Source organism: Pantherophis guttatus, chromosome 7, assembly GCF_059756535.1.
Source record: "Pantherophis guttatus breed Tessera chromosome 7, ASM5975653v1, whole genome shotgun sequence".
Classification (NCBI taxonomy): domain Eukaryota; kingdom Metazoa; phylum Chordata; class Lepidosauria; order Squamata; family Colubridae; genus Pantherophis; species Pantherophis guttatus.
Window position 1 is genome coordinate 50,108,667 of NC_142069.1, and position 27,728 is coordinate 50,136,394.

A 27,728-nucleotide genomic window follows, 5' to 3' on the forward strand; every position below is an offset into this window, starting at 1 on the left:
TAGAAAACAAAAATATACTGCTTTGTAAGTGACTTCTGAACACAAAGAAAAATGGCAATCCTGCATTGGAAATGTAAAAAAAAAAAACCCAGTGAAAATGCACAATATATACAGTATTTTATAAATTATAATCAAATTGTTTTGAACACTTAGCCATGCTTTAGCGTGGCATTATTTTTAGGCACCAGTTATGATGGATTGATTGATGCATGTAGGCATTTTGAGGAACTATTGTTAGGTATATTCCTTCTTAAATATTTATTTATTTATTTATTTAATTCGATTTCTATACCGCCCTACTCCTGAAGGACTCAGGGCGGTGCACAGCCAAACAATAAAACACATCCATACAAAATTTAAAAGTAGAATAAAATCAAATTAAATAATTTTGGCTCCGACAAATTTAAAACTATTTAAAACCAATTTTAAAATTGAATGTATTAAATACTAAAAGATATTTAAAAATTAAAAATCTTTTATGAAAGAGGGAGAAAATTAGGCCAGGCCCGCCTGGTGAAATAATAAGGTCCTTAAAGTGTGGCGGAAGGTGCGCAGATCCGGGATCCTCCGTATCTCTGGGGGGAGCTCGTTCCAGATAGTAGGTGCCCCCACAGAGAAGGCTCTCCCCCTGGGGGCCGCCAGTCGACATTGTTTGGCCGACGGCACCCGGAGGAGCCCCTCTCTATGGGAGCGTACCGGCCGGTGGGAGGCTATTGGTGGTAGTAGGCGGTCCCGCAAGTACCCAGGTCCTAAGCCATGGAGCGCTTTAAAGGTGGTAACCAAAACCTTGAAGCGCACCTGGAAGACCACCGGGAGCCAGTGCAGCTCGCGCAGGAGAGGTGTTACATGAGAACGCCATATCGCTCCCATTACCACCCGCGCGGCCACACTCTGCGCCAGTTGGAGCCTCCGGGTGTTCCTCAAGGGGAGCCCCATGTAGAGAGCGTTGCAATAGTCCAGGCAGGAGGTGACGAGGGCATGAGTGACCGTGTGTAACGAGTCCCGATCCAGAAAGGGACGCAACTGGCGAATCAGGCGAACCTGATGAAAAATCCTCCCGGTCACGGCCGTCAAGTGATCTTCTGAAGAGAGCCGTGAATCCAGGAGGACGCCCAAGCTGCGTGCCCTCTCTGTGGAGGCCAATGATTCGCCCCCAATAGTCAGTGATGGCACCAATTGACTATATCGGGACGTCGGAAACCACAGCCACTCGGTCTTGGATGGGTTGAGCCTGAGCCTATTCCTCCCCATCCAGATACGCATGGCCTCCAGGCACCGGGACATCACTTCAAGGGCATCGTTGGGGTGGTCTGGGGTGGAGATGTACAGCTGGGTGTCGTCAGCGTACTGGTGGTACTTCACCCCAAAACCACGGATGATCTCGCCCAGCGGCTTCACATAAATGTTGAACAGGAGGGGCGAGAGGACCGACCCTTGCGGCACCCCACATATGAGGGGCCTCGGGGTTGACCTCTGCCCCCCTGTCAACACAGACTGCGACCGGTCAGAGAGAAAGGAGGAGAACCACCGCAACACACTGCCTCCCACCCCTAACTCTTCCAGCCGGTGCAGCATGATACCATGGTCGATGGTATCAAAAGCCGCTGAGAGATATAACAGGACCAGGACAGAGAAGCATCCCCTGTCCCGAGCCCTCCAGAGATCATCTACCAACGCGACCAATGCCGTTTCCGTGCTGTACCCGGGCCTGAAGCCCAATTGGAACGGATCTAGATACGTCGTTTCATCCAGGTGCTGGGGGAGCTGTTGCGCGACCACACTCTCAACAACCTTCGCAACGAAGCGAAGGTTGGAGACCGGACGATAAGGGAAGGCTTCTTGGGGAGAGGCCTCACCACCGCCTCTTTCAAGGCGGCGGGAAAGTCACCCTCACCCAGCGAAGCATTTATAATCCCCTGGAGCCAGCCTTGTGTCACTTCCCGGGAAGCCAGCACTAACCAGGAGGGACACGGGTCCAATAAACAAGTGGTCGCATTCAGTCTGCCCAGAATCCTGTCCACGTCCTCAGGGGTCACAGGTTCAAACTCATCCCAGATAACATTCTCAAGACCTGCCCCTGTCTCTCCCCCTGAGACTACCCAGTCGGAGTCTAAATCTTCCCGAATCTGAGTGATTTTGTCATACAGGTACTGAACAAAATCCTCAGCTCTACCCTCCAAGGGGTCCTCCCGCGCTTCCTGATGGAGCAGGGAGCAGGTCACCCTAAAGAGGGCGGCTGGGCAGTTATCTGATGACGCAATAAGAGCAGCAAAATAGCTACATTTCGCTGCTTTTATCGCCACTAGGTAATTCCTAATGTGGGATCTTACTAGTGTCCGGTCAGATTCAGAAAGACTGGCCCTCCAACTACTCTCTAGGCGTCTTTTCCGGCGCTTCAACTCCCTCAGCTCCTCGGTAAACCAAGGAGCCAATTGAGATCGGCGCCGGGTCAGAGGCCACAAAGGCACGACCCGATCTAGAGCTCCAGCAGCCGCCCTATCCCAGGCGGCCACCAGGTCTCCAGTCGAGGTGTGTGCCAGAACCTCAGGAAATGGCCCAAGCTCCATCTGGAATCTGTCAGGTTCCATCAGGCACCTGGGGCGGAACCATCTTACTGGCTCCGCCTCCCTGTGGCGGGGTGCAGCGGTTCGAAAGTCGAGACGAAGGAGAGAGTGATCTGACCATGATAAGGGTTCAGTGACTATATTCCCTATCTCAAGATTCCTCAACCACTGTCCAGAGACAAAAACCAGATCCAGCGTGTTTCCCCGTGTGTGGGTAGGGCTATGAATTAACTGGGTCAGGTCCATAGCTGTCATGGAAGCCATGAACTCCCGAGCCATCTCAGATGTCTCACCCACGGACGGCAGGTTGAAATCCCCCATGACCATAAGCCTAGGGGTATCAACCGCCACCATGGCGATGACGTTGAGTAGCTCGGGCAGGGCTGTTGCCACATGGCAGGGAGCCAGGTAAGTGATCAGCAAACCCATCTGAACCCCATGACCCCATTTCACAAAAAGGGATTCACAGCTGGCCGTCTGAGGAACAGTGGCCTCCCTCGGTCTCAGACCTTCTTTAATGATAACTGCTACCCCCCCGCCCCTCCCCTGTGACCTCGGCTGATGGAATGCTTGGAAACCTGGCGGGCACATTTCAATGAGGGGAACCCCCCCTCCTGGCCCAACCAGGTCTCTGTAACACCTGCCAGGTCCGCACCTCCCTCCTGAACAAGATCACAAATGAGGGAGGCTTTATTTACTACGGACCTGGCATTGCACAGCATCAGCCGAAGGCCTGGGTCCTGAGGGTCTATGCAACCTGAGGAGCGAGTAGAACCTTGGGGGCCGGAGCACGCCACCGCTCGTAGACAGTGAGTGCGCACTCCCCTAACACGATATGGCCCCCTGCTCCCGCCATATCTACCCCTCCCACCTACAGTACTGATGTTCAAAAAACCATCCGGAGAAGCTCTAACCCCCCCCTCGATCCCGGGTCCCCCACCCCCCACTTCACTGCCAGACCCGACCCTCCCCCTTGTGGGTTATCCCCCATACCCACAGCCCAAATTCCAATCTGACCCTCCCCCTCCCTGGGACCCCTTAAAAATTTGACTAAAAATTTCGATAGAAAACCCCTCAATCCCCTAGTTTTCACATGCCACCTCTCTGGGTCCCAAAACCCGTCCTTGAGGTGGGCCCTCGATAGTGAGGAGGGCCACATCTGCGAGAAGGCGGAATCTTGCAGCGCAAGAAGATCCGCAGTCGTATATATCTCCAAAATGCAGCGATGGAGGCCCGAAGTTCAGACAGGGGACTTCACAAAAGATGTAACACAGCCATTTGTTCACCGATGTGCTGTTGGTATCTCTACTGTCCTCCCACAACAGCAAAAACATGATTATTTATTTATTTATTTATTTATTTATTTATTTATTTATTTATTTTTATTTTTATTTTTATACCGCCCTTCTCCCGCAGGACTCAGGGCGGTGCACAGCCAAAATAAAACATAGTATACAAAATATAAAAACAATTTAAAAACAATTAAATAATTTTGGCCCAAATAATTTAAAACAACCCAGATTAAAACCGAATCAATTAAAACTGAGAGGATGGGATCAAGCCAGCCCAGCTAGATGGAATAAGTGTGTTTTCAGGGCCCGACGAAAAGTCCGGAGGTCTGATATCGTGCATATCTCAGGGGGTAGGTCATTCCAGAGGGCTGGTGCTGCCACAGAGAAGGCTCTCCCCCTGGGGGTCGCCAGTCGGCACTGTCTGGCCGACGGCACCCTGAGGAGGCCCTCTCTGTGCGAGCGAACCAGCCGGTGGGAGGCTATTGGCGGCAGAAGGCGGTCTCGCAAATACCCCCGCCCTAAGCCATGGAGCGCTTTAAAGGTGATCACCAACACCTTGAAGCGCACCGGGAAGACCACAGGAAGCCAGTGCAGCTCGCGCAGGAGAGGTGTCACATGGGAGCGGCCCGTCGCTCCCATAATCCCCCGCGCGGCCGCATTCTGGATCAACTGCAGCCTCCGGGTGCACCCGAAGGGGAGCCCCATGTAGAGAGCATTGCAGTAGTCCAGGCGGGAAGTGACGAGTGCTTGAGTGACTGTGCGTAGGGAGTCCCGATCCAGAAAGGGACGCAACTGCCGCATCAGGCGGACCTGATAAAAAGCCCCCCTGGCCACGGACGTCATATGCTCTTCTAAAGACAGCCATGCATCCAGGAGGACACCTAAGTTGCGAGCCCTTTCCGTGGGGGCCAATGATTCGCCCCCAATAGCCAGCGATGGTACCAGCTGGCTATATCGGGACGCCGGAAGCCACAGCCACTCGGTCTTGGAAGGGTTGAGTCGGAGCCTGTTTCTCCCCATCCAGGCCCGCACGGCCTCCAGGCACTGGGACATCACTTCAAGGGCATCGTTGGGGTGGCCTGGGGTGGAGATGTACAGCTGAGTGTCGTCAGCGTACTGATGGAACTCCACCCCAAAGCCACGGATGATCTCACCTAGCGGCTTCACATAAATGTTGAACAGAAGGGGCGAGAGGACCGACCCTTGTGGCACCCCACAAGCAAGGTGCCTCGGGGTCGACCGCTGCCCCCCTTAGTTTGAATACTTAAAAATATTATAGAACACTTTAGCATTTCCCTTTTTTATGAAAACCAGTGAGATGAAAAAGCAGATTTCAGCCAAATTCCCACAGAAATGGAATTTCATCAAAAACATTTTGGTTTAGAGGTGAATTATTTTCTTTAAAAAAAAAAAGATCACTGAAGTATTTATATGTATGCTTTAAATGGACTAGCTCCAATTTTAAGCAGGTTGCTGATATTACACAAAATATGTCCTATTTTGTATAGTAAAAAATAACACTTAAAATGGCAATTGTGTCTGCTATTTTATACAGAACACCATATTTTATATATCATAATATATTTTAAGATTAGTGAGTTTTATTTCAATATTTATTGTTAATATTTATTTGCCAAACACTTTTACTACGTCATATTTATTTAGAAGCAATCTCTAACATGATTTAATTTGAAAGCAGAATATAAATTTAAACCTTCACATAAAAATCTACATATTTAGGGAGTAAAAATAACAATAAATTAAGCCTCACCAAAAGACCAATTGATGTTAAACTGATGTTTAGTTCTTGGTTGTGAAGCCCAAAACTTCCAGCGACATCTACTACAATCTGTAGGCAAGTACATGGCATTGTTGGCAAAAAGTCAGTCACAACCAACTGGAGACACTGGAATGCAGTCCGGATTAGAGACTCTCTATTAACAAAATCAATAATTATTTATAAATAAGAATTATGATACAAGTGGTCATAATCTTATGATCAGTTGTTTAATGACTGTTTGAAGTTACAATGGATTTAAAGAAAGCTATCTGCGACCTATCCTTGAAGTTACAACTCCTGATTCTCCATGGTCACATGATCATATTTCTTTCTTTCTTTCTTTCTTTATTTAAACTTATAAAGGTTGAAAGAAGTGCATGGGTTTGCATTATAATAAATTTTGGCTGAAACTGTTGTTCTTCCCTAGGTTTCAGCCATATCCTTATGGAGAATAACTATAAATCAACATGGATTAAGATTATTTCATTAAAACTCCAAAATCTTGGCCTCTCCAAGGAGGAGTTCCTAATGATGGATTGTGAATGTGTATTTAATGCATCTAAAGATAGTATTAAAGATCAGGTGCTGTCCGCTTTACCCAAGAATGTATTCTTGAGCAGATAGGCCTCCCTTCATAAACCAGTGAGATATGTATCTCCCAACTGTTCCTAAATTTTGGAGGGCACTAACTAGATCTGACATTCTGCACATAGCAGTTCTGGAGGGCTGATACAAAAAAGTTCCATATGAGTTGAGACTGTGCCCCTGTGGACAAGGGGGTCATTGAAACCACATCCTGCTGTATTGCACCCTCTATAAAGATCTCATCTTCAAGGACTTATCTTAATGTCTTACTTGACACAAAATATCCCAGTAATTCTGATTCTTTTTATGCACACATCAACCCTGAAGTGAGCTGGCTGAGGCCATCTTGGAGGCTTCAGGGTTGTCATAAGAAAGAAGAAGGGATAGGGAGGGGGGAAATAGATAGCTGGGGTTTTATAGTCAGAACAAAAAGTTTTCCTGTGGGAACCAAGGACATTCCAACAGGTGACTGAGGAGAAGAGGAGTGGAGTAACCATAGCCAGCACCTCAATTGGACAAGGTGACTGATGATTTGGGGAAAGAGGGGAACTTTTACTTTTTTAATTAAGTGAAACCCGTGGGAACCTTCAGAGTTGCTATTCGCCAGTTGTGTCAATATGATGTATTCAGTAAATATTTATATTTATAGCTGGGTCCAAATGCAGTGGGCCCCTGCAGAGGTGCCACCGCAGACCCCTGCGCCTTCTCTGCCACCAACCTCCCGCTGCACTGCCAGCGATCAAAGCCACCTTTGATAGGGACCCGGATAAGCTTGCTTTTTTCCTGAACCAAGTGTGGGCTCACATTGACAACCATGGCCATAGCTACCCCACCAACCAAGCCATGGTCCAAACTGTATCTTAAACCTATAGGGGGAAGTGGCTGAATGGGTGACCCAGCTCCATGATGAAGATGGGAAACATTGACACCTTCCTGCAGGAGCTGAGGGCTAGATTCAAAGATGAGTCCCAAGCCCAGCAAGTTGTAGCAGAGATACACAAAATCAAGAAGAAGGGTTGCCCTGCCAAAGAGTATGTCAGGGAATTCAAAAGAATTGCTAAGAAGCTGGGGCACTAGCCAGAACAGCTCCTGGTCTAGTTCTTTAAAGAAGGCTTAGACTCAGAACTACTTCACACGTGAATCTGTCAAGGGGTCCCTGATCGCATCCACGAGTGGTATCGAATGGCAGTGGCCATGGACCTCAAACTCAACTGGCACAAGAAACGTGGTTCCACAGGAAAAAAGCCAAAGAGCCAACCTGAGAGGCGCCAACTTGGTCGGTACCAACCCACCGCCAGGCCAAAGAGCAGCTGAGGGGGACTTCAGGGCAGCCCATCAAATGCTTCTGCTGCAGCCAGCAAGGCCACTGGGCAGCTGAATCCCTGGCCCTGATTCCTCATCAAAAAGGGAAAATCCCGGAGCTGACAAAACCTAGGAAGTCACCCCAGAAAGTGGAAAATTCGCCAGCCAGGCCATTGAGGTCTCCCCTCCCACAAGCAGGGAAGAGGGAACACCAGCCCTGCAACCTCGGCTGCCCACACCCTATGACAGTGACGACGAGGATGACCTGATGGTAAGTGAAGCCATCCGCCCATTCGCCATCCAGTAGAGACTAGTAGTTCCAAAAACTGGGGCACAGAGAGAGATGGAAGCCACCATAGACACGGGCTGCACCTGTTGCCTTAGCAGCCTGCCCATGGTCCTAAAATTGGGGATCAGAATGAAAACAATGACTCGGCCTATACAGTTCGAGCAGGTCAATGGATTGCTGATAGGGGGAGCCCCTACAACACTCCTCACTGAACCAACAATGCTAGAGACAGGCTGGCACTGGGAGCTCATCCGTTTCATAGTGATGCTAAAGATGACCGAAGCAGTGATTCTAGGACTAGTGTGGCTGGACAAATGGGTCCTTACCAGCTGCTGGGAAGGGGTGACCGAAAGCTTAGATTGGGGATAAGCCCTCTTCCTCCCCACAAAGCGGCCGTGGGAAGAGCTGTCCAATGGCCGAAAGACACTAAGCGAGATGAGAGGGGCAAAATCATGTCCGAACGGCTCCCAGGGATGCCAAAAATCCCCCGAGAGTACCAAGATCTAGCAGGCATGTTCAGTGAAGAGGAGCTCCACCAACTGCGCGATAGAATTCGTGCCTGGGGAGAAACTACCCAAGCCGAAAATGTACTCCATGACCCCAGTTCCTAAAGAAATGAAGGAACTGAGGGAGTACATTGACACAAACCTAGTTAGAGGGTTCATACAACCAACAAGGTCGAGTGTGGCCACCCCAGTCCTCTTCAAAGAAAAAAACCACAGGCCTATGAGGCTATGCGTGGATGTTAGAGGGATTAGCACAGTTTGTGTGGAAAATATGTACAGTATCCACTCCCCCTCATGGAAGACCTGCTAGCCCACTTGGCAAAGGGAAAAGTATTTACCAAATTAGACTTCCGAGAGACATACTACCAAGACGTACTATGCCATGCTTCCCCCCCTCTCAACCTGTGACACAAGCCACCACCAGAAGACAAGTGCAACAACAAAGAACCGGAGGTGGTGGAGGTTTAACTCAAAAATTAAAAACCAAATTGCCAGCTGGACCATGGTACAGGGATAACTTAGGGGTGCTGACTCTTAGGGACAGACTAGCCTGGAAGGGCTCCAAGCTATATGTCCCCAGCAGTTTGCACCTCCATATACTCCAAAAGAGCCACGACTCCAAGCAAGCAGGACATTTTGGTTTGCTGAAGACCTTGTACCTGGCCAGGAGACAATTTTGGTGGCCAAAAATGAAAGGAGACTATGTCAAAAGTTGTGCAACCTGTGCGCTGATGAAGAAAAGACCAGGGAAGCCCCCAGGGTTGCTCCAACAAGTGGCAGACCGTTGGGAAGAAATCGCCATGGACTGTATACCCTGTTTCCCCCAAAGTAAGACATCTCCTGATAATAAACCCAATCGGGCTTTTGAGCGGATGGCAATAAGGCCAAGTGCTTATTTCAGAGTTCAAAAAAATATAAGACAGGGTCTTATTTTCGGGAAAACACAGTAGTAGAGCTCCCTGAGAGTGGTGGCAACATGGTCATTTGGACCATGATAGACCTGTTCTCAAAACAAGCCCATTTCATAGCCTGCTTTAGTTTCCCATCAGCCCACAAGCTGGCCAAACTGTTCATAAAAGTTATCCATAGGCTACATGGTGTTCCTCGTAGAATCATCTCTGACAGGGGGGTCCAATTTACAGCTAAGTTATGGAGGGAATTTATACAATTCATTAGGTCCTCACAGGGACTTAGTTCAGCCTTTCATTCGAGTACTAACAGGGCCGTGGAATGGACTAACGGCATGGTTAACAATATTTAAGATGCTACAATTGGGCAGAATTACTGCCTTTTGTCGAAGTGGCATACAATAATGTGGTGCATAGTAGCATCGGCTTACACCCTTTCCAGATCACCAGTGTCATGGAATTTGTCCCCATGCCTGAGCTCCTGAGGGAGCCGCTCTCCTCCATGTCTTTAACTGAATGGATGGAGCCCATGAAAAAAGCCTGGGAAAATACAAAGCAAAACCTTCAAGAAGCGGCAAAGACTCATAAAGTGCAAGCCGATAAACATTGAGCCCCTCAGAAGCCTTTCCAGATAGGGAGGAAAGTTTACCTCTCAACAAAATACTTGAGGCTAAAACTCCCCTGCAAGAAGCTAGGACCAAAGTTCATAGGGCCCTTTCCAATAGTGAAAGTAAGTAACCCAGTTACAGTACAGCTGAAACTCCTCTGCCTACTAGGAAAAGTGCATCCGGTCTTTCATAGCAGCTTGCTAAAACCGGCGGTAGACTCCCAGCTGAAGCCAGTAGACCAAGCAGCCCCAAAACCAATCTTAATGCAAGGGAAAATGCATTACGAAATAAAGAGAATTCTAGATTCCAGATCGTACAAAGGGAGATTGCAAAACCTAGTACAATGAAAGAGGTACCTGCTCTCCGAAGCTACATGGATAAAGAGCTGGGATGTAAAGGCAAACAGGCTGATCAAACAGTTCCAAGAAAAATACCCTCAAAAGCCAAAGGGACCTCTGGGGGAGGAAGAGGTGATTAATTTGAGCACTGATTAACCTCTCTGTGGTTTTTTTTTCTTTTTCAGGAGCTTGTCAGTTAAAGAGGGGCTGACTGTTAACCCTGAAGTGAGCCTGGCTGAGGCCATATTGGAGGCTTCAGGATTGCCACAAGGACGAAGAAGAGATAGGGAGGGGGGAAATAGATAGCTGGGGTTTTATAGTCAAAACAAAAAGTTTTCCTGTTGGAACAAAGAACATTCCAACACATGGCTGGGGAGAGGAGGAGTGGAGTAACCAAGCAACTGTCCACCTCGATTGGACAATGTGATTGATGGGGGAGGGGAGGGCTGCTGGAGCGTGTTTGCAGTAGCGCCTCTTGGTTTTATTTTATTTTATCAATTTTTAGTATTCCCATTGGATCCTTTTTTATTTAACTAATATTTTGGGGAGGAGATAACAGCATAGACTATAACACAGACAAAAGTTTTGTTTCTGCCGGGGACTAATAAGGCATGAAAAAAAGAAAGAAAATGCTATGGCACTAGCCTGGGATCTCTCCCACCAGTGAAAACTGCAAAACAACCAAGAATTGAGGAGCACTTTGCTGACAAGAGATCTGTAAGTAAAACTAACCCCCACTCCATTTCCAACAATCCTGAGAGGTTAGAGCGGGACTTGCAAAGAGATTTGACAATATGAATGATGACTTGGGGAAAGGGGGGAACTTTTACTTTTTTAATTAGGTGAAAACCATGGAAACCTTCAGAGTCGGTTTTCACCAGTTGTGCCAATATGATGTATCCAATAAATCATTCCTTGAGGAATTTACCTGTCTCTGAGTTCTGCTTTCTTTGGGTGTATTACTGGGAACACTGACAGCACAGCTACTATTGAATCAGTATAATGTAGTTTCTTTGAACTTAATTAGGTTTTACTATAATGTCTGTAAAATTAGACAGACATTGTTACCCATTAATAATTTTATAATTATTAATAATTTCACCATCAATTATTAATAAGTTCACCCTCAATTGTAATATATTACTATGTCCTGTCCTATAGGGCTAAGGTTAAAGCCTAGGGATTGTACTTTATTGTATTGGGCTGTGTTGGCTGAAATGTCAGCCTCCAATTTTACCATCTTTGGTTTAACTATTGGTGGTACCCTACTAGAAGTGTGGCAGATAAGATAATCAGCCATGTATGTATTTTAAATAAAATAAATAAATAAAATACACTTACCCTTGATCACTTCTAATTGCTCCCATAACTCCAAGCACCAAGGGCCATCCAGGCCCTAGACTGTCCCCTTGGCTTTGCAAAATCTGTAAAACGCATTCCAATTGCTTGAGTCTAATATCAGGGTGACTGATATTTGACAGCTCTTTCAGTGGGTTTAGTAACAACAGCTGAAGCCTCTGGAAAAAAAGAAATGAAAATATTATTCATTCAAAAAAAGTAAAAAATAACTAGAAATGGTAAGATAGTTACTGTCATCAGTTGCAAACATCTTCTGTAAAATAACATGAAATTAGAAACAACATAAAATAATGTTTCATCTGTCTCATGAGTGATCAAAACCAAATTCTCTACCATCATAATTTTGTGATTAACCTCCTGCCCATAGTGCCATGCTTGGAAACACTAGTAGAGAAGTGACTATACCACTTCTAAGTGTAGGAAAGATGTTTTCCTCTGGGATTGAAAGCAAACAAGTGGAGAAAAGTTACTTACCATACTAATGACTAGACTGGTCTACACCCAACCTTGTTCACTATTCTATAACTGTCAGTTTTATTTAAGGAGACTTTATCATTCCCTGTGCACAGTCACTCATGCCCTCGTCACCTCTCGCCTTGACTACTGCAACGCTCTCTACATGGGGCTCCCCCTGAAGAGCACCCGGAGGCTCCAACTGGTCCAGAACGCAGCAGCGCGGGTAGTGACGGGAGCAGCATGGTGCTCCCATGTAACACCGCTCCTGCGCGAGCTGCACTGGCTCCCAGTGGTCTTCCAGGTGCGCTTCAAGGTGTTGGTTATCACCTTTAAAGCGCTCCATGGCATAGGGCCTAGCTATCTTCGAGACCGCCTGCTGCCACCGACGACCTCCCATCGACCCGTGCGCTCCCACAGAGAGGGCCTCCTCGGGGTGCCATCAGCCAAACAGTGTAGGCTGGTGACCCCCAGGGGGAGGGCCTTCTCTGTGGGGGCACCTACCCTCTGGAATCAACTGCCTCCAGAGATAAGGAGAATCCAAGACCTCAGTGCCTTCCGCAGTGCCCTTAAAACCTTCCTTTTCCAGCAAGCCGGGCTGGCCTAATTTTTTAAGTGTTTTTAAGTGTTTTGTTTATTGTTTTTAATTAACGGGGCCAAATTTATATATGTATATTTTTAACTGTATTTTAATATTTGTACTTGATGTTTTTACTTGGCTGTTCACCGCCCTGAGTCCTCAGGGAGAAGGGTGGTATACAAATTCAAAATAAAATAAAAAATAAAATAAAAATCATATAAATAGCAATGGGCAGACTTCATACCTCTAAATTATGGAGACTATAATTTGTAGCTTTAAGACATTTTTAAACTCCCTTCTTATAATATTAACATGTAGGGCCACATCTTCTAACATCTGGTAATATCTGATAACAATATAATGACTAGTAAATTGATGTCATGATATAAATTGTATATGCCATAACTTGTTCATTATGCATTTTTATTCTATCTGGGCTGCAATATTCTGTCAACTAAATGGGGTTTTCTTTGGAAAAGACTTTTACAGGGCTATTTATCAGTGCACCATTATTCAGTCTAATAAACAGATAATTTCCTAGGAAACACACTGATTAGCAGAACAACGTTATAATCAAAAAACATGGCATTGAAATTCTAGTTCTACTCTATTTATAACTAAATTTGAATGCAATTGTAGAAAACAATTTATACTTCTTACTCAACATCATTATCAATTAAGCTACTAATTATTTTCTAGCATGCTAATTTACCTGGTTCTGAGAGAGCGAAGGGTCATGGTTAAATGTCAATCCAGCTTTGATGAGAGAAGTTAAAGCTTCTGCTCCCCATTCCCTCATCCTTGAGTTTGGATGTTGGCAGACCTACAGTCAGAATGCACATTAATAAATATTCAGCACTCTATATTGCTTTTCAGTCTATAAAATTATTGAAAGAGTACTAATGTCTATCTTGATAATTATAAACCACTCTGTTTATACATAAGCATAGTAGTTGTTGCATTATTAGCAAGCAAAATGCTTCATAATTCTTATTTTCAAAAACTAAATTAAATACAGTAAATTAAGAGCATATTTATCAGTGGAGTAATAATATCTTTACATGTTTCATCTTTACCTATATTCTCTACCCAATTCTGATGATTTGCATGGTTGTAGTGTTGTGTCATCCTATCTTATAAAATGCTCATTCTGCTTATATTAAAATTCATCTCTTTGAAATCTCAGTTTGGTTTTATATATTATTTTCCAACATCACAATGTGATAATTCTACATTAGAAAAAGATCAGCTAGTAAGTAAGACATACTTGCAAGGCATGCTTACCTTCTGAATTAAAAAAATTAGGAAGCAATAAAGGAAAAGGGGAAAAAAATGAAAAATATGAATCTAAGGCAATTCAAGCAATAAATATTAGAATAACAAAACTAAGCTTTATATTATTCTAGATCTGATGCATAACATTTCCAGAAGTAATATAATGACTGAAATGTCAGCCCTATATGGGAAGATCTGAATTGCAATATTGTTTCAGTCATGTTGCAATGAATTGTCATAGCTGCCATGTCTAGCCTATTTCCCAGATTTGTTCAAAAATGAAACTGGGGAAGATAATATAATTTATTATCAGCATATAAATACTAAATAACAATACAAAATATTGGTGTAGCATTGTAGTTTAAAATATGGAACTGACCTATTTTTCAAACTGAATTCTACTACTCCCCCACTTCCTGAGCTTGCCAGCCTAGAAGTAAATCATTTTAATGATATATCAATGCAAAAAATATAATTTTTCTTTTAATTTTATGAAGAGAAAAATGCATAGCAAAAATGAAAAAAAATCTGACAATGAGGTGTGAAACATATATATTTCAATGTTATTACTGCTATTTTATCTCATAACTGGCAATGTTGGCTTGAACTGAAATTTAGCAACATTGAAGGGCTGGATTTCCATGTCTGCTAAGCAGAATCACTGCAATTCTGATCAACATGAGTTTGTAAATTTTCAAGCATTAATATCGAATATCATACTTTCAGCACCCCAAATCTTGGTAATATTTCTCATTATAGAACTTTTTTGTCTCTGTAAATCCTTTGAAAGATATGTATTACAACAAGCAGAAAGAACTACAAAGTAGCACTCTTTGTATCAATTAAGGAGCTGTACATTTTTCCAGGGCAACATAGGTGCTTTTGGAATCTGGTTTGGGTTGTATCTGCAGGGATATGTATGGTCATGCATAAGCACTTCTCTTTGGTAAGAAAAAAAGCACATCTGTTTTGAAATATTAGTATTCCTTAAGCATATTTATTAAAAACATAACATTTCTAATATAAAATTTATAAATTCATATAAAGCAAAACAATTCAGCTTTAGCAATTTTCTGAGATAAGAAGCATAATCAGCACATGTACACAAAATACCCTTTTGTAGGTAGCTAAAACATTACATTGTATACAATCCAAGAATATCTATTCTGCTTTTCAGTTAAGGCAGAATTATAATTTTAATTTGCAATATAGTAGTATTTTGGGCAGCATTATCCTGATTTAAATTATGCACAATAATAACAGCCCCCCTGACAATCATGTTACTTTTTACCATATAGTTGTGAAATTTCTGGCATATTAAGTGTTTTATCTGGAAAGGATTTGGGATTTTCAATAAAGGCACCTATTAACAAGCTATTTAATACACCAATATTAAAAAAAACCCCACCTGGTTAGTATTTGGATGGGAGATGTCAAAAAAAACCCCAGGTTTTTAAACTAGATTAGGATGTTAGAAAAAAACCCATTTTGTTTTGTTTCTTATTTTAAAGAAGAAGAAAATTTTATTGTTCCATACTGCTACCAATAAAACTACATTGGATACATCAATTGTTTTATCTGCTAGTACACAACTGTATGGTTTATTTATTTACAAGTTATGATTATATGAGAAAAGGTGCATTCTCTGAAACAATTATGGTGCTCATGTGGGAAAAATGTGACTTTCTTCTCATCGGATACTTTCCCAATCCACACAGGTACAGAATTCACACAGTACACGTTAAGCAGGGAATTGGAGGATTCAATAGTCTAATTATCCCTTCTAATTCCATGACTCTATAGTTAATAAGGAACAAAACAGAATAGAAACAGGAAAGCATCTAATATTAAACATTGCTTCTTATTCTTATGCCTTTAAGTCTTAATTAAAGGAAGAAGAATACTAAAATTTTTCAAACATAAACACTGATACAAGATTGTAAAATGATTCATTACCTCTAAAAGATGACCAGTCAGTGGTCTCCACAGAATTTCAATCCTATGCATGTTAACCAGTCCTGTTTCTAACAATTTAGCAACAGCAAACAATGATGGTTCCTAAATGCAAATGGTATTTAAAATGATTTCATTCACCAGCTCAAACATTAAGTTACTGTACTGAAGAACAGTGATGTAGTGTTCTCTTTAAGGGTTGTTGATATAGCAGTTTAATTTTTAGTTGTGAATTATAATCCTTTACCCAATATGATAAAATTCATACTGTGTACCAACTGTCCATATGAAGTTCAAATATATATTTGTTAGAGTACAGAGACTGGATCTGTTTCACACAAACTTTTAAAGTACCAACTATACACACATGGGAGATCAATTCATTTGCTTTTTAGTTTGATAAATCTCCTCATGATGACGAGATTGAAGTATTCTTATTAAATGACCAATACCCATACAATTCAAAGGCAGTATAAATTTTTTTATTTATACCCCTAGCTTACAGAATCCATTTGGTGCCTTCAATGAAATGTTAACTTTATAGGGTTTCTTCTTTTTATATATGTATGTACTATATATATTTACCGTATTTTTCAGAATATAAGACACACCTTTTTCCACCCTAAAAGTGGGTGAAAATTTAGGTGCATCTTATAGACTGAATACTCCTGAACCCTCTGCATGTTGTGTTTTTACCCTTCCCGGCCCCCAGAAGGACTCTGCAGGCCCAAAATGTATTAGCTTTTGGCGAAAATGGGCCCGTTTTTGGCAAAAACAGGCCATGCAGAGCACTGCAGAATGCTTCTGGGGCTCTGGGAAGGCAAAAATCCGATGCATGGAGGCTAAAAACTATTTTTTTTTGGTTTTCCTCCTGTAAATTTAGGTGCATCTTATAGTCCGGTGCGTCTTATAGTCCGAAAAATACGGTACTTATGCGTGCATTAATGGTGTGCTGCATTTTAAAATTCTGTGACTTGGTGTTGGACCATAAGCATATAACCATACATACATACATACACACATACATATTTTTGGAATTCACTGATCAGAACTTAGTTTAATAAATTAAGTTTTGCACAAAGCTTTCCCTGTGGTCTTTATTTTTTCCTTTTCTGCCACAAAGACAGTAGTTACAAATTGTGTAACAAGCTAGGGTTATAAATCAATTTCAAGCTTTAATTTAAGATATTAACTTTTCCCATCCTGTTTATAATTGCTTCTATATTTGAACTAAATGCATAATTATGAACAATTGTACTTAATTAAGGAATACCAAGAAAGGAGCTATAGGGGCAAAAGACTAAAATGAGTATGTAAATTCATTAATATGTAATGTTATATAAAATCTGTTTTATTGCTGATGCATGCTGAATAATTGAGAAAGCCAAAGAATACCAAGAAAAGTCACTATATGTTTCATAGAAAAGCCACTGATCTTATTGATCATGTCAAGCTGTGAAATGTGCTGAGAAAAATGGGAATCCCAGAAAACTGTTTTGTCATCATGCAAAACCTATATACAAATCAAGCCATAGTACAAATTGAACAGGAACATGGTGAAATTGACTGTCTTCAGGTTGGCAAACTACTCAGACAAGGTTATATATTTTCCACTTTTATATTTAAACCATTTGCTGAAATATATATTAAGGGAAGATACATTTGAAGAAATAGAATGTGCTCTAAAAACTGGAGAAGAAATATCTATAGTTGTGGGTTCTATCTACAAAGGAGTTACATCTCCTTTGCAATGGTTTTTTTCTGCCATGGCACTTTCTCTGGAACACCATTTCTTCCCTGCAATGGGATCTAACATTTTCATTCCATCCTTCCAGAAATCCTGCAAAATTTGACAGTGTCAACAAGCCTGCAGACTCAAGGGAATAGTGGCTCCATATCTCCACATCTAGTGTTCTTCCTTAGCCTTTTTAATGTTTTTAATGGCATTCTATTTTACCATTACTATTTTACGGTTTTATTGTATGCCGCCCAAAGTCACATTCTGTGAGATGAGAGGCCATATAAATAATATTTATGAATATATAATACATAAATATAACCTGTACTATGCTGATGGCACTACTCTGATAGCCAAAAATGCATAGGATCAACAAGCTGCGAAAAAAAGTGAAAGAACACAAGTGAAAAAATGGGACTAGAATTAAATATAAGAAGATCAAACTCATGACAACATGTACAACAAGAGCCTTAAAACTGACAATGAAGATACTGAAGTGGTAAACAGCTTCAGCCTTTTGGGATCCTCCATCAACATAAAAAACAGTCAAGATAATACATAATGGACTAGCACTTAGTAAAGCAGTCATGAAGACCTTGAAAAAATGTTCTGTTATATACCTACACTTACAAAGATTAGAATAGTGCAAGCCATGATATTCCATGTGATGCTGTATGGAAACAAAAGTTTGACTTTGAAGCAGCAGAACAGAAAAAGTACTGATGCTTTTGAACTTCAGTGTTGATGAAGATTCATGAGAATACCATGGCCAACCAAGAAAACAATGTATAATCACATAAATCACCTCAAAGTTTTTCTTCAGACCAGCTGGCCAGCGAGCATGCGCATGCCGGAACCCAGAAGAGAGCAGCTGGCTGGTGCGCATGCGTGCCGGATCAGCTGGCCGGAACACATGTGCGTGATAGAACCTGGAAGAGCAGCTGGTGTGGCACGCAGGCCCACAGAGAGAGCTCTGCGTGCCACCTATGGGGCGTGTGCCATATGTTCGCCATCACGGGGCTATAAGAACCTTATGGGATAATTGATATAAACCATGTTTATATAATTCATGTTCATGTAATTCATATGTAAACTTAACTGAATTAATCTGGTTGATTTAAATAAGAAACTTAAACATATTGTACCTTATTATTTCCATAGGCCATATCCATGGCTTCCAGAGACAATGAACAAAGTGCATTTATTAAATGATGTAATGAAACATCATCCAGATATCTGTGGGGAAGGAACGGAGGAGAGAAATCAAGTATTAAAACTATTTCAAAATGAATAAGAAAAAAGAACCCCTGTTCTGCTGTTTGCAACAAATAAAAGTGGTTAAAATGATAAAAAGAGGTATAATAGACAGTTAGAGACAGAGTTTTAGAACTGTGTATTTAAAAATTTGTTTGCAAAGACATTTTCTTACTGTGAACTTTCAAAAAGTCTGGAAAGAATGTTGGAGATAACTGGCAAATCAGTCATAACAGCTGTAGTTAGAACCTAAAAGAAATAATTGCAAAATTTGGTAAATGTATAGTAAAACCATAAGATATGATCACAGTTTTATTCAATAAAGTAATATGTATCTTACTGTGCTAGGTCCTTCTACAGCTCTTCCAGGCTTTAAAGCACCTCCAATGCCTGGTTTCAAACCAAGAATCCATACAAGATGCTAAAATAAAAAATAAAATAAAATTTGAAATACCTTTGTAAAATATTTACCATATTTTTCGGACTATAAGACACACTTTTTTGCCTCCCAAAAGGGGGTGAAAATGTCTCTGTGTCTTATAGACCGAATATTCCCAAAGCCCCGCCACCCACCGGCTGTTTTTTTTTTTTTGCCTCTGACACCCCATTTTCGGGCCCTTTTTTCGGCCTTTTTCAGGGCTTTTTTTGGCCCATTTTTGGGGCTTTTTCCAGCCCATTTTGGGGCTTTTTTCAGTCTGTTTTTGAAGCTTTTTTCAGCCCACTTTTTAGGCTTTTTCTTGCCTGTTTTTGAGGCTTTTTTGGGCCATTTTTGAAGCTTTTTGGGCCCATTTTCTAGGCTCTTTTTGGCCAATTTTTTTTGGAAAAAAAATTTTTTTTCTAAAAAAAATTAGGCCCAGAAAGCCTCAAAAATGGGCCCCAAAAAGCCTCAAAAACGGGCCGGAAAAGCCTCAAAAATGGGCTGAAAAAGTCTCAAAAACTGGCCGGAAAAAGCCATGAAAATGGGCCAAAAAGCCTTGAAAACGAGCTGAAGAAAGCCTCGAAAATGGGTAAAAAAGTCTAGAAAACGGGCCAAAAAAAGCCTCGAAAATGAACTGAAGAAAGCCTTGAAAATGGGCTGAAAAAAAGGCTGGAAAAGGCCCGAAAATGGGGCGTGTGGAGGCCAAAAACTTTTTTTTGATTTTCTCTTCTAAATTTAGGTGTGTCTTATAGTCAGATGTATCTTATAGTCCGAAAAATATGGTACTTTAAGAACGTAAGTATGTTCTTCTGTGACAAAGTATGTAAAGTTCTTATCACAATTTAAAAACTAGAGCATGTATGTTCTAATCATATTTGTGGTTTCATGCATGTTGGGATGATCATATTTGGATACCCAAAGTCAAGGTGAGTTGTCGTATAACAATAGCAGTCTGGCAAATTGAATAGATCTAATTTTTAGCATAGGAGAAATTTCATTGCTCAACCACTGAAAATGATACATTCATTTTTATGAAAAATTTACAATTCACCTGAAGTGTAGCTAAGACAAGTTGCCATGATGTACCAAGGACAGCTCCATGACAATGAGCCAAGCTAAGTAACGTCCTCATGCACTGTATATTCTTAGATGTAAGCTAAAAGAAAATTTTTAAACAGTTAGCATTTTATAGATGTAAGTTAAGTGTTTTATAAGTGAAAAACTGTTTCAACAATATTAATAAAAAATATAATCATTCCAAAAATACCCACTACACCAATTTATTCTTAGATTTTTCTATAACTGAGGCTTGTGGGTAAGGGATATAATCTTTAAATCATTATGGCAGAGGGAAGCCTTTTAATTTGATCAAATATTCAAATATTTTACTTTACAAACAAATATTAGTACAAGCTGGTACAAATAAAACCGAAGCAGAAAAGGGAGAACCCAAAATATACATGCTTCTTTTGATACAACGGTATTTAAAGTCTTGGCTTTTGAAGCAGACTTTTTCAGCCAACATCTCTGAGAGCGTTTGGGCTGCTTGGTGTAGGAATTCTGCCCTGCACAGAGCAAATAAATTTGGCCGGTAACTCTTCCAGTCTCTTTGAGAATGGGTTCCAATGGACCTTTTTCAGCCAGACTCCAAAAACCAGAGGAAGCCCTGGCAGCAGGCAGCAGTGGCTTGTAACCTTCTTTACTGACTTCCCTTTTGGCTCTCTGAAGAAGCTAGCAGGGAAGATTTCAAATGATGATCACATTTGCGTTGGCAAACTATTGTAAGTAAGAACGAGTTGCCAAGAACCCAGATCGTAATCATGTGACCGTGGGAGCACTGCAATGGCTTTGGACATAGTCACAAATTCCATCTTTCAGCACTGTCATCATTTTTGAATGGTTGCTGAATGAACAGTCATAAAGCGAGGAATACCTGTAGTATTCTCCTGCAATTAGTATTTGAAACATATACAGAACCATATATATATTTTAATTTCATCAGATTCATTCCAGGATAGAACTAATTTATATTTATAACTGACAAGTAGCAACAATAACTAGAAACAAAACTCATTGTGCACTGTTCATTCAAGTTCATTAATATTATCCCTTTAGTGGTTTTTTAAAATAACAAAGATTAAGAAATGAATAACCAAACTCTTTCTCAATTTACTGCAAGATGAAATATAAATAAAGCTTGAGGATCTTACTAGACCAAAAATTCATAACTGTAATTGACAATGAGATGACATTAAATGAAACATGAAAAGATATAATTTATGCATCATAGGAACAAAGCAGAAGCCATCAAGATGGAATAATAATGTACAATATTAAATATCTTAATTGGTTAAAGATACTATAATAGAAAGATAAAAGTAAAAGGAACCCCACATCTGATAGGTAGTAGCTGATATAAAGGGAGCAGACACAGTAACCGAGTTACTGAGTACTGGAAAGCTACTGTAAAACTTTTATAAAGAATCTCTCTGCCAAGATAAGATTCCTCCTAAAGACAAGAAAAAATAAAAGGGCAGTGACTTATCTTTAAAGAATTCTTAAAAGTATACTGAGAAACATTTTTTTTCATGAAATACTATAAACTTCATTTCAATTACTTACAAGGCTGCTCACCAAACATGAGATAGATAAGAATAGCTTATCTGTTTAAAGGACTTCTTGTTTTATCAGGACAGGGATGAGCCAAATCAGTAACCCACTGTGACAATGGAACACCAAGACCTGCACAGTGGCTCCCTAGTCCTCATCCAAAATGGTGGCTGGCAGGATACCTGAGTATGCAGGTGAGTAGGTGGTTTCCCCTTTCTCTGCATGCGGGGAACAGGCAGGAAAGGAAGGGAGAAGAGCTGATGCAAATTTTGCTTCTGCTGGATGGTTGTTCCTCTCAGCAGTTTGGTGAAAAATGAAAACTAAGAGGGAAATCACCGCCCAGAGCCCTCTCCGAGGGAGATGGGCGGTTAAGAAATATGAAATATAAAATAAATAAAGCTTGCAGAAAAATGGTAAAGAGGAAGAACAGTTGACAAACACAAAAGAAGTCTAAATTTACAAGCCATCATTTAATTTTAAATCATTTCAAAATCAGATTACATTCTACAATAGCCATGCAACTGAAACTAGAATGGTGCCATGAAGGCAGAAGAAAGCTCAGGAAGATTTAGTCTCCAGCTGCAAAGGTGTTTCTTGGCTATTTTACTTTCTCTTACATAGGTACGGTAAATAGGTGTCATTCAAGCAAAAGCTGTAAATAATGAATCTGAAAATAACTGCAGGTTACTTTGACAATGAACGTATTTCTTTTTATAACTAGAATATGGTAGGAAAATTTGGCTTATGTATGTAACATGTTTAATGTATTAAACCATGATATATTTAATCACAGTTACTGAATAAATCATAATGCCTGCTTCATGTACCATTGTTAGGATTAAACAATTTGATGGTTAATATCATGAATATAGATCAAATATGCTATATTAGACAGGAGAGATGAAAATGTGATCTATGTTAGCAATTAAAATGGGAGCTATCTATACTGTTCCTCCGTGAATACATCACTTAAATATAATGATAATTAGCATTAGCTCCCTCTCTTGGATTTCATAGGCTTTTTATGTGATTTAACTTGTACTTTTCTGTTCTGTTCTTTTCACCATGCTATAATAGAAGTCCATCCTTTTAAAAAGTCTAATATTCTACCAAACTGTCACGCCAATGGAAAAAAAAAGACTGCGATAGCCCAGTACAACAAAATTTGGACAATCTAAAGTTCAGATTGTTTAAATAATGTGCCTATCTGCATACTGTCTACACACACACACACACACACACACACACTTCTGGATACAATTACATTTTGTACAAAAAAAGACTAAAATAAATAATTAGCATTCAGCTTTAACAAGACATTAGGAAGCTTTTCAGTTAATGAAAATATACGTAGGTTTACTGAATTTGGCATGACTTAATAGTGATGGGGGAAATGAGAAAAAAGATAGATAATAATGAAGCAAAAAAGAAATATTTACAAACTGTATTTTACCATTACTGTTCCCTGTGGTTGCAGAGCCAGTGGTTGCCCGACTGCTACAACTTGCTGATGAGATTCACTTGAGGGACTGATCATTTGCACACTTTGACCTTGAATAGAATAGGCTGGAAAGCAAAACAATATTTAGATATGAACTTTCATAAATTATGTTTTTAATTCAAATATACTTATGCATACATATAAATATGTTTATTAAATATATTACTAATACTGTGTTTCTCCAAAAAGGGGACCCACCTTGAAAAGAAGCCCTATCAGGTTTTGAGTGCATGGGATCAAATTAAGCCTCACCCACTAAATTAGCCCTAATTAAGACCCCGCCCAGGGGATGGGGCGTGGGGGTGTGACGAGGAGGTGGGGTGAGGCACACAGGTAAAAAATAAGCTAGGGTGGGGATGGGGGGTTAGAGCTGCCCTACTTACCAGGCCTCGCACATCTCGACACATGCCTCGTCTTCTTCTGCAGCTGCTTGCCACCACATGCATGCATCGCCCTGGCCTTCGTTTTGTGTTCAGATGCCTTCTGGCAGGCATCTGAAGGCGAAATAGAGGCCAGGGTGATGCGTGCGAGTGATGGCAAGCGGCCGCAGAAGAAGTGAGTCAGCAGCTGGCTCCTGCTGGACAGGGCTATCGGTGCCGCTGCTGCGAGGTGAGTCAATAATTAGAACTCTTCAAAAAGAAGGCCTAGCTGTTTTTTCGGGGGTCAAAAGAAAATAAGACCTGGCTTTCTTTTTGGAGAAACACGATAGTTATAACAAACTATTAGTAATAAAAATTTTAAAATCCTTAAAAAATCAGTTTGCTACTAATGGAGACATTTTAATGTAGCCTTAACATCTAAAATTATGTTGTGCATCCAAAACGGCAATGAAAGTCTTCATAGGCACATGGTAGTTTGTAATTTCTATGGACTATTAATAACATTCAACCAGTGAAGAAAAGACTGGTGGGCTTTCAGAATCTGGCCATATATAACTCTTTATCTTATCTTAATATTCACTTCTTACAGTTCCACAGATCCACATATTTTGACAAGTACGCGTGTCTAATATATATTAAGAAAAGCACTTTCTTTCAAAATTGCAAAGCATTTTTGCATTTAGATGGTGTAAAATAAGACTAAATAATATCCTTACATTTACTGGAAAGGGCAGCACTAGTAGTATTCAGTACTGTCAAGGCATAGTGAGGAGGTAAAGAACCTTTGCAAATAGCAGTAATAAAGGCATCTCTTGATGTTACAAGATTTAATTTTCCACACAATGCAGCCATAGTTAGCTCAGCTTTTAGAATATTTTCTGTGGCAGCTTCATCGGTGCTGAAATAGTACAAAAATTATTAATAGAATCCATACATATTAAAAGTAATTCTGATTAAAAACAAAGCATAAATATCCATATTGTTCCATTGAAAATAAAATACATACACTTTGTGCACAATTATTAGGCAAGTGAGTATTTTAACCATATCGTCATTTTTATTCATATTTTCCACCTCCAAGCTGTATAAACTTGAATGCTTAGTGGATATAAGCATATCAGGTGATGTATTTGTGTAATGAAGGAGGGTGTGGCCTAAGGAGATAAACACCCTATATCAAGGTGTGCATAATTACCTGTAGGCAGCTTCTTTTCTTTAGGTAAAATGGGCCAAAAAAGAGGTTTAACTGATTCTGAAAAGTCAAAAATTGTAAAAAGTCTTTCAGAGGTATGCAGCACTCTTGAAATTGCTAAGATATTGGGGCGTGATCACAGAACCATCAAACGTTTTGTTGAAAATTGTCAACAGGGTCACAGGACTGTTTTGAGAAAAAAAGATGCACATTAACGGCCGAAGATTTGAGAAGAATCAAACATGAAGCTACCAAGAATCCATTACCCTCCAGTGCTGTCATATTGCAGAACTGCAACCTACATGGAGTGCCCAGAAGTACAAGTTGTTCAGTGCTCAGAGATATGGCCAACATAAGGAAGGCTGAAACTCGAGCACCACTGAACAAGATACTTCCATTGAAACAGCAAGACTGGGCCAAGAAATATCTGAAGACAGATTTTTCAAAGGTTTTATGGACTGATGAGATGAGAGTGACTCTTGGCGGACCAGATGGATGGGCCTGTGGCTGGATCAGTAACAGGCACAGAACTCCACTTCAACTCAGATGCTAGCAATGTGGAGGTGGGGTACTGGTATGGGCTGGTATTATTAAAGATGAGCTAGTTGGACCTTTTTGGATTGAAGATGGACTCAGAATCAACTCCCAAACCTACTGCCAGGTTTTAGAAGACACTTTCATCAAGCAGTGTTACAGGAAAATGTCTGCACCTTTCAAGAAGACCATGATTTTTATGCAGGACATTGCTCCATCACATGCATCAAAGTACTCCACTGCTTGGCTAGCCAGTAAAGGCCTTAAAGATGAAAGAATGACATGGCCCCCTTCCTCCTCTGATCTAAACCCTTTTGAGAATTTGTGGGCTCTTTTTAAATGGGAGATTTATGGCGAAGAAAAACAGCACACCTCTCTGAACAGTGTCTGGGAGGCTGTGGTGGCTGCTGCACAAAAAGTTGATTGTCAACTGATCAAGAAACTGACAGACTCCATGAATGGAAGGCTTATGACTGTTATTGAAAAAAAGGGTGGTCACTGATTTTTTTTTAAATGTCAGAAATGCTTATTTGTATGTTTTAGTTGTTTGTTTATTATTCTCACTTTAACAGATGCAAATAAATGAGTGAGATGGGCAAATTTTTCATTTATTGCATAATAATTCTGCACACTAATAGTTGCCCAATAATTGTGCACCCATAGATATTCTCCTAAGAAAGCCAATCTCACTTTTACTTTCTTAAATATTCAGGTTTGAGGCTTATTAACATTTTGGATTGACTGATAGCACTATAGTTGTTCAATAATAAAATTAATCCTCCAAAATACAGCTTGCCTAATGTGTAGAGTGTAGAACAAAAATATTTATGTAAGAATTAAGACATGCAAGATAATTAATAGACTAATTCTGAAGACACAAAACAAATTGAAAATAGAGCCCTTTAATAATATGGGCTTTTTATTATCTTTCAAATGTACATGTTTTGAAGATGTACATGTAGAATCTTTCTGGAAAATCATTTTGCATATTGTGTTACAAAAAAATAAAGTACAATAAAGCTTTGTGTTACACTAAAGTAACACAAACCTTTATATTAGTTCCAGTCTTGGTGCTGTACACATAGAAAGATCAATCTCACAGAATTCTCAGAAGTAATAATTCTAGCTAGGAAAATGTGAGAGTTGATGAAAGTTAGTGGCAGTCTCTGTCTTATGCTATAATTTATTTATTTTAAGCAATTGTTATATTATCAGCCGTGGTGGTGCAGCAGTTAGAATGCAATACTGCACGCTAACTCACGGCGCACTCCAGACACAATATGCTAACATCGTAAACTGCTTAGAGAGGGCTATAAAGCACTGTGAAGCAGTATATAAGTCTAAGTGCTAATTGCTATTGCTATCATGTACCTGGTATCAAAAATGATAAATCTCATGTGACCATATTTATGGATACAGTATTTTAATGTTATTTAACATAATATAATATAATGTATAAGATATAAGTTTTCTCTAGAAGAATAGAAGAAAAAAGCTTAGTCTTGCTTAACTAATCAGTTAAATTGCAACGATATCCAATTCTTTACAGTTTTTTGGTCATAAATATTTGTCTCTTAGCTCTTCAGAAATAAGATACTTAGTTGATATGCAATTTGCTATACAAATTGCTCTTAGCTTGCGTGTAAGAAAGCATAGTTTTCAAAAACGAAACTATTTAAAAACAATTCATTACCTAGCATCCAGAAGTAAAGACAGTGCAGCAAGTAGACCACACCAGCATGCATTCACCATTTCTTCCCAAATAACTTTGTGATCTTAAAGAAAACAAGTTTACAATACTATTAAATAATACTCAATTAAAAAATACTCAATAATAATCAATTATAGAAGATACATTTCTTGGTGCATTTTTGTTTTCACTTAATGTGCACTGTCCCCACAGTCATGTGATCACGATTTCCAACATCCTTTGTCAGCTATCAACAAGAAAAGTCAATGGGCAGCTGGCAGGAAGTCACAAGTCATGGTCATGTAAAGTGCTTACTTAAAGATCCATGTGATCCTTGCTTAATGAAGACAGCTTGGACTGTTGGAACTGCCATCACGAAGTGGTACAATCACAGGAAGTCATGCTTTATAACTGTGTTATTTAGCAATGACAATTCCAGTTCCAATTGCCATTCTAAACTGGGATTACCTGCATTTTATTCATATAGTGAAGAGTAACTACCTGCATTTTATTCACATAATGAAGAGTAAGTAATTTGTTGATGCAAAGATGCAAAGTTATATACAATTCCAAAATAATTTTTCAATTTTCATATTTTCAATCTGCAGTCAAGTGCTTT

General features: G+C 40.5%; 1 protein-coding gene across 8 annotated transcripts in view; it reads right to left on the reverse strand.

The window, feature by feature from the left end:
* Positions 1-27,728, reverse strand: part of MON2 (MON2 regulator of endosome-to-Golgi trafficking) — a 175,708-nt gene that overhangs the window by 114,588 nt on the left and 33,392 nt on the right. For all 8 annotated transcript variants that reach the window (XM_087874128.1, XM_087874126.1, XM_087874127.1 and 5 more), the window contains exons 13-23: positions 27,113-27,194; positions 24,410-24,591; positions 23,266-23,378; positions 20,254-20,358; positions 19,125-19,205; positions 18,960-19,033; positions 18,676-18,766; positions 15,796-15,897; positions 13,277-13,387; positions 11,514-11,689; positions 5,628-5,790 (exon numbers count right to left, since the gene is read on the reverse strand). In XM_087874128.1, the coding sequence (XP_087730254.1) occupies positions 5,628-5,790; positions 11,514-11,689; positions 13,277-13,387; positions 15,796-15,897; positions 18,676-18,766; positions 18,960-19,033; positions 19,125-19,205; positions 20,254-20,358; positions 23,266-23,378; positions 24,410-24,591; positions 27,113-27,194 (1,280 nt within the window). The remainder of the gene's footprint in view (positions 1-5,627; positions 5,791-11,513; positions 11,690-13,276; positions 13,388-15,795; positions 15,898-18,675; positions 18,767-18,959; positions 19,034-19,124; positions 19,206-20,253; positions 20,359-23,265; positions 23,379-24,409; positions 24,592-27,112; positions 27,195-27,728) is intronic.